The sequence below is a fragment of the Psammomys obesus genome, unplaced genomic scaffold (assembly GCF_907164565.1).
Source record: "Psammomys obesus unplaced genomic scaffold, mPsaObe1.curated_primary_1811, whole genome shotgun sequence".
Taxonomy (NCBI): domain Eukaryota; kingdom Metazoa; phylum Chordata; class Mammalia; order Rodentia; family Muridae; genus Psammomys; species Psammomys obesus.
The window spans coordinates 6,487,570-6,503,254 of NW_026588752.1; the positions used below are offsets into that span (position 1 = coordinate 6,487,570).

Consider the following 15,685-nt stretch of genomic DNA (forward strand, 5'->3'; position numbering starts at 1 on the left):
GGGGACACAGTGTATCCTGGGAAGGGAGGGAGGGAGAGATGGGAGGGGAGCATAAACCCAGGAGAGGAAACAGAGCCAGCTGCAGCCAGCTGCTGGGAAGCCCGTGGGGGAAGTATCCCTGTGAACTCTCACACTCTGTCCTGCAGTCCCAGCACTTCTCTGGGACCTCTGGCTTCTGAACTTGTGCTCAGTCTGTGCCAGGAACCCACCCTCATGTTAGCAGAGGAACTCTGGAGATCCAGGCTCTGGACTGCTGGACACAAGGCTTCACAGGACAGGTCTTGGAGAAGTAGGAGTAGGAGAGGGATGGCGTCGTTCCTCACCCAAGGGTCTTCTGGAATGGGCTTTATTCCTCACCCTTACCCCTCAAACTGAAGACTCAGAGAACACACAGGCGCCAGAGTTCAAGGCAAGGCCTGTTTAATTTGAGGGCGCGCGCTCGTGCGCTATGGCTTGTGAGGCAGACTGCAGTGCCAATAAGTGAGTTCAGGGAGTTGAGAACACTGAGGAAAGGGCAGAGGGCAAATGCCAGGTAGGCATAAGGCAGGGGCCAGGCCCAGGATGAGACCTGGAATGGCTCACACAGACCCACCATCTCCAGGTCCTAGAGCTGCAGAACAGGGTAAGGGGCTTGTCAGGAGGCTGCCCTCTTCGAGTCATGGAACACCTATCCTCAGGGCCCCTCAGAGCCGAGGCTCTGCATTCCAGAACCCAGCATGTGGGAGGCAGCACAGGACTAGCTAGGCAGAGAGGCCTGGCCGAGGGACCATCCCACATGAGGGATGGGACAGAGGGATAGCTCCTACAGGCACAGCTGGCCCTGAGGGCCCCTGGCTGTCTTGTCCCTGGAGTCCCTGGTCTCTGCTCGGGATGGCGCTGCTGACAGGGTGGGTAAGAAAGGGTTTGCAGAGAAAGGTTTGTTTTATTGCAATTATTTAGAGTGAGCCCCAGGGGGTTGGGGGAGGGGCTCCACTATTAACCAGAAACATATGTGGAGCTGGAGACCTTTTAGGAAAAAAAGCGAAAACATGAATTCCTTTCAGTCAGCAGGCCCGAAGCAGAACAGCAAAAGGCCCTTGGCAGACCACCATGCATAGCTCCTCCCTCTCTTGCTGTTTCTCTGTCTGTCTTGGCTAGCTGGCTCTCTCTCTCTCTCTCCCTCTCTCTCTTTCCCTCTTTCCTCTGGGTTTCTCTCTTCTCTCATCTTGCTATGACAGCTGCAGCACCCAAAGGACAAGACAAGGGGTCATGGGGGTCATGGGTTGTTTTCTGGGTGGTGTGACACCACCCTCCAGTCTTGCTCAGGCTTGGGGAGCTCTGCAAAGGCCCAAGGTCCGTGCGGGAAGAGACCACAGGGCCCCTGGACAGGCAGAGAGGGGCTCAGAAATTGCTGAAGATCTCTCGCTTCCGGTTCCAGTCCATCTGGGGTGCCCGCTTGTTCACCCGAGTAGCTCGAGCCTTCTCCTTGGCTTCAGCTGCTGTGGGACTCAGGTGGAGGCCACTCTCCTGGAAGGGGTCTCGCTTCCAGGCACTGCCATCCTGGGGACAGGTAAGGTGCAAACAGTGAGCCATACCCCTGGCAGCTGCCTTTCCAAGGAACTTGCACACCAGAGGCCACCCCAGGGCCTAGGGCAACTAGCCCAAGAGGCTTCTTGGAAGTGGTAGCCCCACTGTCCTGGTAGGAATCTCCACAGAGAGCCCCACCTAAGGCCTCTGAAGCCCCAGATATGAGCAGCGTTACCTCATTGTCCTTGTCTGAGCCTGGTAGGTCACTTCGGGATGAGCACACGGAGCCGCCATTGAGCTAGGAAACCAAGGGAAAGTTGTGGTTTCAGCATGGCCATCCTGGTGCGCCCAGATCACACACACACACACACACACACACACGCACAGGATCACTTTTGAGCCCACACACAGCACAGCTGCATCTGCTCCTTTTCAGCAGTAAGCATTCAAACATCTGTCACTGCCAGGGCACAGCTGGCACCTCGAAGCACACGGGAAAGTCCAACCTGGCCAGTTACGGTAGAGGAGAACAGCTGTGGCAATGGGTACCAGCTGTGCGAATGTCACTTGTCGGTCAAGCCAGGGATAGTGTCCAGGAAGGTGAGGGCCGAAGACTACGCAGTAGTCGTGTAGGAACGAGGCATGGGAAGGTGGCCAGGACCCCAGGTCTCCACCCACACTATGTGTGTGAGCCCCTGCTAACCCCATACAAGATCCACGGTGGGTATTCATTTGTTTTGAGACAGGGTTTCTCTGTGTAGCTCTGGCTGTCTAGGACCTCACGCTCAGAGATCTGCCTGCTTTTGCCGACCAAGCGCTGGGATAGGTGGTGAAGGCCATCATGCCTGGCTAGCACAGAGGCGATTTTTAAGAGGACCAGGCCAGATAGGTCTCACAACTGTACATCCTCACGGAGGATGCAGCCATTATCATGTCTGGGGACCCAAGGGTAGCGGTACACCTATGGTCGCTGGGGCCCTCCCTCTCACCTGGGCATGGCTGGTCCCGTTCGTGACTGGTGATGGCAGCGGACCTATGGGGACAGCGTGTTAGTGGCTGCACTGACCCTACCCTGTGCCCCTAAGGTAATCGCCTACCTTCTACATGCTCCTCCGTGGGGATGACCCGCAGCCGCTTGAAGTGCTCATCAGTCTCAGGATCTACCACCAGCAACCGGGCCTCATCGTCCCGTGCCTTGATTCTGGCAACAACTTCAGCATGACGAAGCCCCTCCACGTTCTGCCCATTCACCTGCCACCACCCACATAGGGTCAGAAAGGCCTGAGGGGCCCAGTCGGCCCAGTGCCACCCAGCCAGGTGTGCCATCAAATATTCATTGAAGCCACCACCAGCCGAGGCAGCAGGAAGAGTGCCAGCTCAAGTTCCCTCTGTCTCCCCTTCTCCTGCAGGGACCCAGGGCCCAGACATGGACACTCAGGGACATGCAGATACAAACACAGGGACCCAGGATACCTCAATGAGCCGGTCCTGGGCACGGAGGCCAGAGTGGGAAGCAGGGGAGCCCGGGTCCACAGAGCGGATGTACTGGCCAGGCCGGGACTTGTCACTATGCAGGTTGAATCCATATCCCTGGGGTCCCTTTCTCAAGTGGCAGAGCCGGGGACGAAGCTCTCTTGGGGGCCCATTGAGATCCTGTAGACACATAGGAGGTGATATCAGGCTCTACCCCCAGCCTCCCAGCGCTATGCTGTCAGAGAACAATGCCAGGTGAAGTTGCCTGTAACACAACTTTAGTTGTGGGCTTAGGGACAAAGCCTGTGCCCAAACATGTAAGCATCTAATGAGATAGCTGCCGGCAGGAGCAGTGAGAGAATTCACAGGGGCACTGTGCACAGCTTGGGGATATAGAAGGAACCGGATGGGAGAACTGCCCCATCACAGACCTGGCAAGACTGTACCTTTAGGTTTTGCCTCTCCCTCCATCCTTGCCTCCCCTCTGTAGGGCCGGTACCCTGGAGGCCTGAACTGTTTTTGTTTTCTCTTCAAAGCCTCCAAGAGGCTCCCTGGGCTATTGTGGCAGCTGTTTACTTTAGAATTCCAATACTAACCGGAGCCTCTGCCCCCACCTGATGGCCCAGAAGGGGCCGGTGATGGCCACTCCCAGCCTATGATGCTTCCTGGCCCACAACATGGAAGGGCTCACAGTACCCACAAGGAACCCCCACCACTGCCCCAGGCTGCCTTGATTTACCTCTGGCATGCTGCAGTAGGTCTCTGGGCCAGGAGGCTATGCAGGCCGGAACAGCCCGCTGACCCCCACCCCAGCCAGGGGCCAAGCCAGAGGCTATGCTGCTGAATGGCCAGCAGCTGGTGGTGCCCAGTTACACAGGGCTGGTGGCTGGGGTGGGCAGGCAGGTGGCAGCTCAGGTTTCTGAGTGTGAGCGTAGGTGACAACGTACTGGCTGGGGGCATTTCCCTCACCCTCCCCTACCACCCCTACCCCTTCACGCCTGATGGCTCAGGGACTCTAGAGCAGGGAGGATCGTTCGGGTCTCGGGCAGATATCTTAAGTCGCAGGCAGAGTCTTCCCCCAACCCAGAACATCTCTGAACACTCCAGCTGTCCAAACCCCCTTTGGTGTTTTGGAGAGAAGGTCCCACATTTTAACCCAGGCTAGCCTCAACTACACAACACAGAGTTATCTTTTTGTTTTACCTTCTGAGTGTGGGAATTATCCGTATAAACCACCATGCTAGCTCCAAACCCTAAATGTGGTATTTGCCCATGCCCATAGGTGACAGCCAGCTGCAGGAATAAGTACAGTGTTCCATGCAGGGCTACTCCTAGCTTCCGGATTGTGGGATGGCCCTTCAAAAAAGAGGATGTCCTCTTTTTTTCTAGCCTATACTCAGGACCCCTTCCTTGATCCCAAAACCCAGCTAGATATTCATCTGGATTCTCCTGCTGGCCCTTGGTGCCCAGCCACCATCTGCCCCATTACACCAAGAATTATAGAGGTAAAACTGGTCCTCAGCCCCTGGGGGCTCAGCTAGGCAATGTTGGCCGAATTCAGGGTTGTAAGGCCTCAAAGATCTTCAGAACCCCACTGCACAGATTTATTAAATCTCAGAGACATAGCTGAAGGCACAGGTATAGGGCTTTGGGGCAAGGCCCTGAGAGACCCTAACTATCAGCTTGAGATAGCCAGAGGCTAGTTCATAGGAGAGAGACTGGAGAAGTAGAGATAGAAGCCAGTGCCAAAACAGTACAAGGAAATATGTGGCCACTCCTGGCACAAAGTCATGTCCTAGGCGGCAGGACCGCATCCTGTGGCCACAGAGACAAGACAGCCATGCTTACACTCATAAACAACGTAGACACAGCCACCCACACATGCAAACTTATGTCCACGGCACTGGCCCTGTGGCCTTTTCCCACGGCCTCTGTGGTAGCCTACAGGGCAGGGTTTCTTGGGGCTCCCAGACAGGAAGCAGGACTTGGCAAGCTATTGTAGTCATGAAACTAGGTGCCATTCCTGAGGGGCTGTTCTGGCTACCCCCCAGCCTCAATCCAGAACAGCCACCTCAGCAGAGGTTAAAAGATTCCTCTTACCAAATAGCCTAAACCGTCTCTAGCCACAAGCAGAGCCCAAGTGGTGCCGGGCCTGGCATAAAACCCTCAAGTACAAGGACTGCAAGGCACCCCCAAGCCTGTGGGATAGCGGGGGGACAGCTAGAGCAAGTAAGTGGGGGTAGGGTGGCCCAGCGAGCAGCGGGAAGGGTGCATTGCTGGAATTCTTTCTCCCAGCCCTAGCACTGAGTACACTTCCTGCCTTCTTCAGACAGGCCCTCTGGCTCCCACGGGCTCTGAGACACACAGCCATAGAGCTGGGCAAGTCTCAGTACCCCCGCTGAGCCTATAACCAGACAAAGGCTGATATAGGGGTGCCCTGGGAGCCAGGCTCTGCCCCCCCCACCAGATAATGACTCACCAGCCCCAGCAGAGAAAGGCCCCCATTGTTTCTTGGGGTCCATCTTGCATGCACAAACATCCCCCAAGTTCCCTGTCCCTTACCCAGAGATTGAGCTAAAGCTGGGGTCCTGACATCCCAGCTCTGCCCCATCCCCACCTAACCTGAACAAGCCCCTGTTGAGAGTTCAGTGGAGGGGCGCCTGGGGCAGAGGCAGGCAGCATGGTACTCCTGGAGCGAGCCATGAGAGGTGGCTAGGAAAGGCAGGCAGCAGGTGGCCAGCCTGGAGCAGCCTGAGCTCTTGGGCCAGCTGAGACTGCCACCCCACTTATCTACCTCCCACTGTGGCCCAGGTTCCCTGGGGATGGGTGGGGACATAGGGACTGACTCACTTCGGGTAGCAGGGTAGTTACTAAGCCCCCTCCCCTGTCTGGCATCCCCCCCACCCAGCTAAGTTTCCGTCCCAAGAAAGGAAGGAAGGAAGCTGCCGGAGGCCCTGCCCTGCTCCAGGACCCAGGGCAGTGGAGACAGGGAGTCAAGGGAGGGGACCTTGGCTGGAGAACAGAAGACAGCGTGTGTGTGAGGGGAACAGCAGGAACCAGGGGAGTCCCCAAAAGCTTTCCTGCTGTCACTTTGTTCTAACCATCCTCTGCCCTGAACCCACCACCTGCAAAGCTCGATCAGCCCTAACTCAGTCCTCCAAGTCCTCCAGGAAGTACAGACATGACAGGAGCAAAGGGGTGGGAAGGCAAGGTCTATCACTGCCTCCCTCTCCCTGGCGCTGCTAGCTGCTGGGTCTCTGTTTGGGGGCTGTTCCTGTCATCACTGCTAGAAGCAGCTCACTGCAGCTGCAGCCACCCCCAGCCCTGAATGGCCCAGGACTGAGTCACCAGTCCTTCCCGCCCCCAAAGGGAGGGACAGACCACATCAGTGATCTCCCTAGTCCCACCTCCCCTCTCCTGCAGGCTGGGACAGAGAACCCAGGTTCAGGGAGGATGAGAAGACCCTAAACCTCCTCTGGGGGCACCTAGTGGACACCCTCACCCTGCAGAAGAGTAGAGGCATGCATGCCTTACCAGTCTGTCCAGCCACCAATACCTCCATCAAAACATAACTCTCTAAGGCTCCCACACTCAGCCTGAGGTATGGCATCTCTCTAAACCTGGTCTGTAGAGGTTATATGAGGCTCCCCTTGCTCTTCCAGGGTAAGACCTTCTCTTGAGCCCCTCTGCCTCCTAGAGTCCTTGTCCCTAGACTTGGCCCATCTACAATGGTACAGGCCCATTGCACCCCCTTTTGTTTCTCTAAAATACGCCCAGAGGAAGCCCCCTCCTAGGGCTTCCTGCAGCCCCTCCAAGCCTGAAATAGCTGTGACGGGGAAGGACCCACCCATAGCCAAGGGGCCTGAGCCACCCCATCTCCAGATAAGGCCCCAGGGCGGATTTTTCCACAGGAAGGTGAACTGGGCTGTTTGCTTCTAAATGAATGGATACACGCCTGGGGGTTGGGGGGGGCTTCTTCCTAAGGAGGAGAAAGGGGTACTTGGGGAAAAGGGAGGCTCCTAGTCCCCAGCCAGAGGAAGGTGGGCCTGGCACCATCTTCTTCCCAAAAGATTCCTTCTAAAGACTCCTGATCTTAAACAGCCAGAGGGCAGAATCTAGATTCTAAGGCTTGGCACCTGCCCTCAGGTCTCTAAGGAAAAGAATCCAACAGATTCAGAGCACAGACCTTTCCCCAGGTTGGCCTTACCACTGGAAATGTCATCTCCCAACCTCCAGACAGGTCCTACAGGGATCAGCACAGGCCTAACCAGATCAAGTAGGAGACATTTGGGTAAGGTCAAAGGTAAATATTAAGGTCTGAAACACATCCAGAAACTTCAGACCTGCCACACCACCAACCCTAAGCCAATGGTTCTCAAAGTTGGATGTGGGGAACCCCTTGGCTCAAACAATAATTAGAAGACACGGAGACAATAAGACCCAGGCCTCCTCCAAGAAGCAGAACAAATAGCCTCAGGCCCTTCCTCCTTGCCCCAAGTTCTGTCTAGGTAGCTACCTAGAAGGTAGAACAGACCTTCCCTTGTTTCTTCTAGGTCTCCTATCCTGGAAGGAGAGAAACAAGGGGAGGTGGTACCCAGCAGGAGCCATGGGACAACAGCACACAGGGGCTCCCTAGGGGAGGGGAGTGGGCAGAGGCTTCTTAGGAGGGTCCACATACAGCTCCGAGGGGTCCCTATCCTTCTTCCCATTTCCCACCTGTGCTGGGACCCCTCCCCCACCCATCCCACCCCACTACAGCACTGATTCCTGCAGCAGGCTGTAATCCACCCAAGGCCTCAGAGCACACAGTCGGCCAAGACATGGATGCTCCAGACAGAAACATGGACAAAAACAAGGACAAGCGATATCTAATACAGACACTCAGTCCTTTAGGGTTCCAGCAGCCCCCCCCCCCCCAGAGCTGGAACCTCAAGCAGAGAGAACAAAGGCAGAAAGAGTAGCCACAGGTGGTCACCAACAGCACAGAGAGTAGGGACTGCATAGGAACAGAGCCCTAAGAAGAAATGGACGGAGGCTTAAAGAAGTGACCAAAGCGAAAGCTATCATCAAGAGCCAGTGATGGCAGTTCTGGAAAAGGCTCATTGTCCCACAGGCATAGCCCACCATACCTTCTGGCCGGTGTCAGAGCCAAGGCTGCCCGAGCAGGCCCAGTCAGGCTTTGGCTCCCAGGGACTGTGGGCTGGGGGAAGCCCTCGATGGGCCATCTCTTCAGTGCAGATCAGTTGCCTCCGGCAGAGCTCCTCATCCGTCTCCTTGTCCACCACAAGCAGCTGAGTCTGCCCCTCCACAGCCTTGATCCTCTGTACCACCTGGAATGGGTGGGTAGCAGGACCCGGTCAGCAGCCAGCACCCTGGGCAGCACATGGATAGGGCACCACTTTGGTAGGGCACCACTCCTGGCTAGGCCCAGGCTCACGGACAGCGGGGCAGGGGTTGGCCTGCCGGGGGTGGGCAGCTGGACTGAGAAGCCTTCTTCGGGCTCCACCCCCCACCCCCAGTTTCCAGTAGCTCCCTCCCTCTTCTCCCTGGAGCTAAATCCCAGGCTGCAAGTACTTTGGGATCCTCTTGTGGCCTTGTACTCAGCTAAGGTAAGGACAAGAAGAAGCTGCCAGGAGCAGCCAGGTGGGAGTCAGAAACCGTTCAGCTGAGGATTTCTGTCTAGTCTGCATATGTGTTTACACACTTATCTGCATATGTATGCATATGTGTGTGCTTTTGTGAGTATGTCTATTTTAAAATCTGGTTTTTGGTCTAGGTGTAGGAGAGAGCACTGGCTCCAATGTGAGTATTTGGGCCTCTTTCTTTCTCAGAGATGCAGTGTGAATCTAAAACACCTGGAAAGCTCTAGAATTCTAATTTGCCTCCATACCTGTATCGAAAAACCATTCTGCTAGACCTGCAAAGAGGTGAGGACCTAGGAATTCTAACTAGGATGTTCCTATCTATCAAGTAAGCAGGGTTCAGCTCCAGCAGGTACAGCAGTGGAACAGGTGTGGCAGGGGCCTCTGTGTGCCTGGATGGGTACCTGTGAAGGGTGGAGAGCAGGTGGGCCACCATGGCTCATTCAGGCTGTTAGTGTGAGTTCAAAGGGAGAGCCCACTGGACATCTGAAGGGCAGGAAGTATTAACAACTCGCCCCCCCACCAGGATCTCCATCGTTACCCCACTTAGCACGTGATACCATTACCAACAAGAAGGTCCTACCCAGGCCCATCTTCACCTGGCCCCTTTGTGTCATCCTTTCTCCCCATGACCAACAGAACAGAAGGATCCCGGCACCCTGATGCTCTCTGGCATAGGAACCAAGCCAGTTACTAACAATATCTACATACCAGTAGAACGAGAGTCATGGCTTTGCCCCTATCTTTCTGAACAGTGGAAGGGTCTAATGTGGCTCTATGCAAATTAGAGATTAGCCCCCCAGAAATCTGGGATAGACAAGCAGATTCCAGTGACTGCTAGGGGCAGATGACACCGACTCTGCCTGTCTAACCCTTGCTTTTTAGGCCAACCTCTGGGCTCCACTCCCAAACTCTCCAACACACAAACAAATCCAACGGTCACTGTAGGGAGAGAGCAGGCCCCTGGGGGAGACAGGAGTTCAGCTCTTAGCCCAGACAAGAACCACTCTGCTTTCTCCAGGCTGGTACTATGGATCCAGAACAGAAACGGTGGAGGGAGGCTGGACCCTAGCCAGGACCTTAGGTGTGTCTACCCCTCACTAGGATACAGACACCCCAGAAGTGGAACCTGCAGGAGCAACAGCCCTAACATCTCTCCTTCCTCCTGCTGCAGCGGGCAAGAGCTGGACAGTGACCTCTACAGGGCCAGGCAGACTTTCAGGGGTTAGCCCTTTCTGAGACCAAGGAATATGCTGCCGCTAGAGCTGACTCCACCAGACCCAAACACACCGGGCCATCAAAAGTGCAATAGTATAACTGGGCAGGTAAGCAGTCAGGCAGGCACAAGTGCGAGCAGGCGCGACACACACACACACACACACACACACACACACACACACACACACACCCTAGACACACATTCCAGCACTGACACAAGTGTGCTTTCATCCACTCCGGGAACACTTGAGTAGTGCGTTCATACGGATAACCCCAGACAGACATGCAAGCACAAACACATACTCACACACTGACAGAAAAGCATCTATATACCACAAGGACACAAGGTGCCTTAGCCACCTCCTCCCCCTCCATGGCACACGGAGGCCAAAACTAGCAGAAGCAGCCAGGGCCCTGGCCAGAGCAGCCGCAGTGCGGGGCCCCTCCCTACCAGGATGTCCTCCCTCCCCCCGCTTGTGCAGGACTGTGCTTCCTCACCAGGAGGCCAACTGGCCAGCCACGTCCCACACCTCGACACCCAAACAGCAGACCCCTGTGGGACCCTTCCCGGGTCCCACCATGGGGCACACAGAAGGGTGGTCGTTGGCATCTTGGCCAGCGCTGTGGGGACGCGCCCCCAAGGAGGGAACGGGGGCGGGGCGCAGCGCAGGGACCCACCTGGTGATGCGTCTCGCCTTCTACGTTGACGCCGTTGACCTCAACCAGGCGGTCCCCGGCACGCAGCGCGGCCGCCTCGGCTGGGGAGCCTGGCTCCACGCGCCGGATGAACTGGCCACGGCGGCCCTTCTCGCCATGCAGGTGGAAGCCGTAGCCCTGCTCGCCCCGCACCAGGCGACACAGGCGGGGCCGCAGCGACTCCGGCGCGGCCATAGCACCCGCTGCCCCCTGGCTGGCCGCGACTGGCCACGGCTCACACCACCCGCAGGCTGGAGCGCGGAGGCGGCGGAGGCGCGGGCGGGAGAGCAGGCAGCAGCCTCCGCGGCTCCCCGCTCGGCTCGCGTCGCCTCGGGCTCCGGCTTCGGCTCTGGCCCTGGCCCTTGCTCCCGCGGCAGCACCGCCCCCGCGCCCGCCCCTTCCCCGCCCTCTTGGCTGCCCCCGCCCTAGCCCAAGCCCCGCTAGCTAGGCCCCTGCCTGGGCGCCCAGAAACCCTGGAGGACCATCGAGTGAGGATTGCACCGTCAGACAACCCTCAGAGTCCCGGGACTCCTATCTTATTCTATTTTGGACACCCTCCGTAGCTCCAGCACCTTTGGCGTCTGTTCCAGGAACCACTTTTTTAGACACCTGCATAAGCTACGCTGAGAGAGGTTCCTGAAATGGGGAGCCTCTTAGAGAAAGGGTCCAGCCAGAGACATCAGCGGGGAAGTGCAGAGCCCGCTGTGCCCTTCCTCGGGATGCACCCCGCCCTCTACCCACCGGGACTGCTCTGCCTGCTCCCCCTTTCTTTGCTCTCTGAATTTAGATCCCTGAAGTTGTCATGCCCCAACCCGAAGTGCAACAGGCAAAAATAAGAACTGAAAGAGACGCAACAGGAACCTAGGCCTTGGGGACCAGTGAGTAGATGACCCCCTGCCCCTCCCAGGAGTGTTTATTCATTAAACATCCTATCCCCACATTCCCTGCTTTTCAGGAACAAGAGTTTATCTGGCACAGATGGGAGGGTGTTTGCTGCCTTCCTTTTGACCTGGTGTGAACTGTGCTGATGACTTTGGCCCCTGAGCTCCAGGTGATGGTCAGCTGTCCCATATTAAGCCCCTGTAGGCCCATCCCTTGTCCCCAGGTCTCTAGTCTCACACACACTCTTACTTTTACAATTGTACACGTCTTCATCTACCCCTACAGGACAACAGTCCCACGGAGAATTACTTATGCATTCCTATACGGTGTTCCCAGAACAAGCCTAGAGGAAACAGGCCATTTTAAAAGACCAGAAAACTGAGGCCTAGAGAAGGCCCTCTGCTGGGGCCCAGCACTGTGAGAGTGCACTTTCACTTGAAGCATCTTTCCAGGCACATAAGACAGCTGAGATTCAGGCTCACCCACAGGCTGCTTCTCCCTAGCTAGCCCACAGCTCCTCACTTACCTGGTCCCCCTGAGCGAGGCATAGCCAGCGCAGACAGTTTCCCATGTGGAGAGGAGATGCAGCCCTAGCTCAGTGTTCTTCTGGGCCTCTCCTCCCTCCAGAGCCCTTAGCTGTGGTTCTCCACCCCCACCCAAGCACCAGGACCTGCCTCCCAGCAGCATCCTAGGCAGCAGCCCCTTGGGTACCCACACCCTAGTGGCTGCCCCTAAAAAGCACTTAGGCTGAAGATGCATTGTTGCTCCCTGCCCCCAGCCCTCACTCAGATTCTAGATGATGCTGCCACAGGCTCTGCCTGGCTGGCCTCTTCCATCTATCTTCCTGCCTATCCAGTGTTTGCTTCTCTGTCTGAGGATTGGTTTCTCTGGGCCTAGACTAATGCTGTTGCCCAAGGAGACTGTTAAATAATGTGTATGAACAGTGGGGTCACTGTATATCCTACCTGTGTGGAGTTTAGAAGTTATTCCATAACAACCAGGGACATCCCAGACCTGCTAACATCAGCTTTGTGGTCACAGTAAAGAGTTGGCAAGATGGGAGATCTTCAGGCCAGGAGTTGAGGAAAGTGAGGGGCCATTCCCACCTCAACCTCGGGCCCTCACTGGCTTTCTGCCACCAAGGACTCAGCCCATGAATGAATATGGGAAAAGAACAAAACAAGACCAGAAAACAATGATCACAGAGGGGCCAGGAACCAAGGATGACAGGACACAGCAGTTACATAGTAAGTAGCAAAGGAGTTTTCAAAGCAAAAGAGCTAGAAAGTGCCAAGGCAGGTGACAGAAACAAAGTGGCATCTTAGATAATCAGTGGGCCTGAGCCACAATGAAGCGTGGACCAGCAGTGTGAAAGAGCAAGGAGGAAAGAAAGACAGCCAGAAGCCAGCACTTCTGTGTCTCCAGTACTCTAGAGGCTGAGGCGGGATGCTCCTGAGTTTGTGGCCAGCCTGGATAGCATGTGTCAAAAACAAGAAGAAACAATGGAGCTGGAGAGATGGCTCAGCCATGACAAGGACCAGGGTTTGATTCCCAGCGCCCATATGGCAACTTCCGACCATCTATAATGGGATCCAACGCCTTCCTCTGGTGTGCATATGTACATGCAGACAAAGCACCCATATTAATAAAATACAAAAATAACCCCCCTCCTGAAAGACAAAGTTTCTTTGTGTAGCCCTGGCTGTCCTGGAAGTCAATGTGTAGACCAGGCTGGCCTGAAACTTAGAGATCCACCTGCCTCTCCCTCCTGAGTGCTGGGATTAAAGGCGTGTACCACCACTGCCTAGCAACAAATAAATATCTTTTTTAAAAAAAAAATGAAGAAAAAAATGTTTTGAATGCCATTATTTAATAAAAAGGGGACTTTAGGGCTGGAGAAATGCCTCAGCAGTTAAGAGTCTTTGGAGCATTTATTGTTCTTGCAAAGGACCCAGGTTTGACTCCCACTCCCAGCACCCACATGGAAGCTCAGAACCATTCAGGATTCCAGCTCCAGGGAGTCCAGCCTAAGCTACAGGAAGATTCTGTCTCAAAAAAACAAACACAGGATGAGAATGTAGCTCAGCTGAAGGGTGCTTGCTCAGCATGCAGGAAGACCTAAACTGGATCTCTAGCACTCCATAGACCTGGTGTGTATGCTTGTAATTTGGACACTTGGGAGGTAAAATTAGGAGGATGAGAAGTTTAAGATCATCTTCAGCTACATGGTGACTGACTCTGAGGCCAGCCTGAGCTTCATGAGAATCTGTCTTGCAGTGGCACACACCTTTAATCCCAGCACTTGGGGAAGCAGAGAGATCTTTGTAAATTGGAGGCCACCCTGGTCTACAAAAGTAAGTCCAGGAGAGCAAAGGCTACACAGAGAAGCCCTGTCTCAAGAGAGAGAGAGAGAGAGAGAGAGAGAGAGAATCTGTCTCAAGAGTGAAACAAAACAAAATGGGTTGGAGAGACGGCACAGTGGTTAAGAGTATTTACTGTTGTTGCAGAGAACCTGGGTTTGCTTCCCAGCACCTACATGGCAGCCAACAACTGTCTGTAACTCCAGCTTTAGGGAGGCTCAATGCCTTCTTCCGGCCTTTGCAGGCAACTTCACTCATGTAAACACATTCCCACACAGACATGAACACATATGCAGAATTAAAATACACATTGCGCACAGATCAAACTAAGCCTATTTAAACAATAGAAAGAACCAGGTACAGTGGCCAATGCCTCTAATCCCAACACTAGGGAAGCAGAGGCAATTGGATTTCTGTAAGATCCAGGCCAGTCAGGACTACATGGTAAGACCCTGTCTCAAAAAGAAAAGAACATGGCCGGGACAGACCGAGAGTGGCCATTTTTCAAGAGGAAACAGGAATTAGTGACATGAAGAGTGGAAGAGTAGAAAGTCTGGTGCACCGTGGGTGGGGGTGATACAAGTCTCTCAAAGACTACGACGCCTAGTCCGTCCCTTGTCCTCCCAGAGGCTTGAGGCAGACAGTGGCAAGAAACAGACCAACAGGGCTTAAGAGTGTACCCTCCCAAGAGGGTAGGACCTCAGAGAACGGGATATGAAGGTAAGTGGCCAGTGAGGGCTGAAGAGTCCAGGGGGCTTTGTTTTTCTAGTTATTTTTTCTTTGTTTGTTTCTTTTCTTTTCTTTTTTTTTATTTTTTATTTTTTGAGACAGGGCTTTGAGACAGCCTTGGCTGTCCTGGACTCACTTTGTAGTCCAGGCTGGCCTAGAACTCAGAGAGATCTTCCTACCTCTGCCTCCCAGAGTGCTGGGATACAGGCGTATCCCAGTGCTGGGGAGACCTGACGGTGAGGCCAGCGACATCCAAGAAGGTCAAGGCAGCATCAGAAGCTCCCTACCCTACAACTTACTATCTAAATGGGTCGCCTGTGTGACAGATAGCTGGTTTATCCGTTCTCTCAGTCCTCTCCAACTCTGATCATCTAAGGCAATCTGGGCTACCCGGCACCCCTGGTGGGACTGAGGGTTTTTCACTAAACATTGTAAAGTCTGGGTGTGGGCGGGGCCTGTGAATCCCTGTTTCAGGGGTGGAGCCAGTGTTCCGACGCCAGGTAAAGGTTGAATCTTTCTGGGAAAGGCTACTATCTTAATGGACAGTAATGGCTCTGCACTCATCCACTAGGTCTCGCTTAGGGCCTTCTCCCTCAGACGACATCACTCGCGCTTCTCTTTGGAGCCTCACGTTGGAGCAGGCGGGATCAGCGTAAAGAAAGGAAAAAGAAATCTAGAGAAAAGGAGACAGGGCAGGGAAAGAAAGGGTGGAAAGGAGGGACAGGAAACTGACCACCTCAAGAATTCTTGCTTCGAGAGACTCGCCCCGCCCCCCTTCCCCGTCTGGCTCTGCTCCCTTCCTTGGTGTGGACCGCCAACAGCAGCTACATAGCGCCACCTGGTGGAAATTAGTGTTATTGCACCATCGCGGGGAGGGACAGGGTTGGAGGGAGGGGGGACAAGCTTCAACAGGCAGATAGGTCCATCTCTGACCTCGCTGCCATAGTTTTAGACCAGTTCCAGTTCTGCGGGCTTATGATTTGGTTGAACCCCTGGAGCTGGTTACACACCCAAGTATAGGAATGTGAGCCTTGGGGAATAGACGGAGAAGGCCTCTAATAGACTCAGCCCTTCACCCTGGCCCTGGCCCCCTTCTCTAGAATGGGATAGCTCTAAGCATCTAAACTAAATGCCCCAGCCCTTGTGACCAAACATTTGCCAACTACTTGGCGTTTGGCA

The 15,685-nt window shown here is 54.8% G+C and overlaps 1 protein-coding gene across 2 annotated transcripts; it reads right to left on the reverse strand.

Moving 5' to 3' along the window:
• Positions 1-398: 398 nt before the first annotated feature.
• Nherf2 (NHERF family PDZ scaffold protein 2) lies at positions 399-10,889 on the reverse strand. 2 transcript variants are annotated; one of them, XM_055604778.1, is made up of 7 exons: positions 10,518-10,889; positions 8,109-8,309; positions 2,980-3,159; positions 2,604-2,757; positions 2,496-2,539; positions 1,742-1,804; positions 399-1,539 (listed from the first exon to the last, which is right to left on the reverse strand). In XM_055604778.1, the coding sequence occupies exons 1-7, from the start codon at positions 10,728-10,730 to the stop codon at positions 1,381-1,383; spliced, it is 1,014 nt and encodes a 337-aa protein (XP_055460753.1). In that variant the 5' UTR covers positions 10,731-10,889; the 3' UTR covers positions 399-1,380. The 2 variants fall into 2 exon arrangements, with proteins under 2 accessions (XP_055460753.1, XP_055460754.1); XM_055604779.1 differs by lacking the exons at positions 8,109-8,309; positions 10,518-10,889 and adding an exon at positions 5,602-5,734.
• Positions 10,890-15,685: the final 4,796 nt, after the last annotated feature.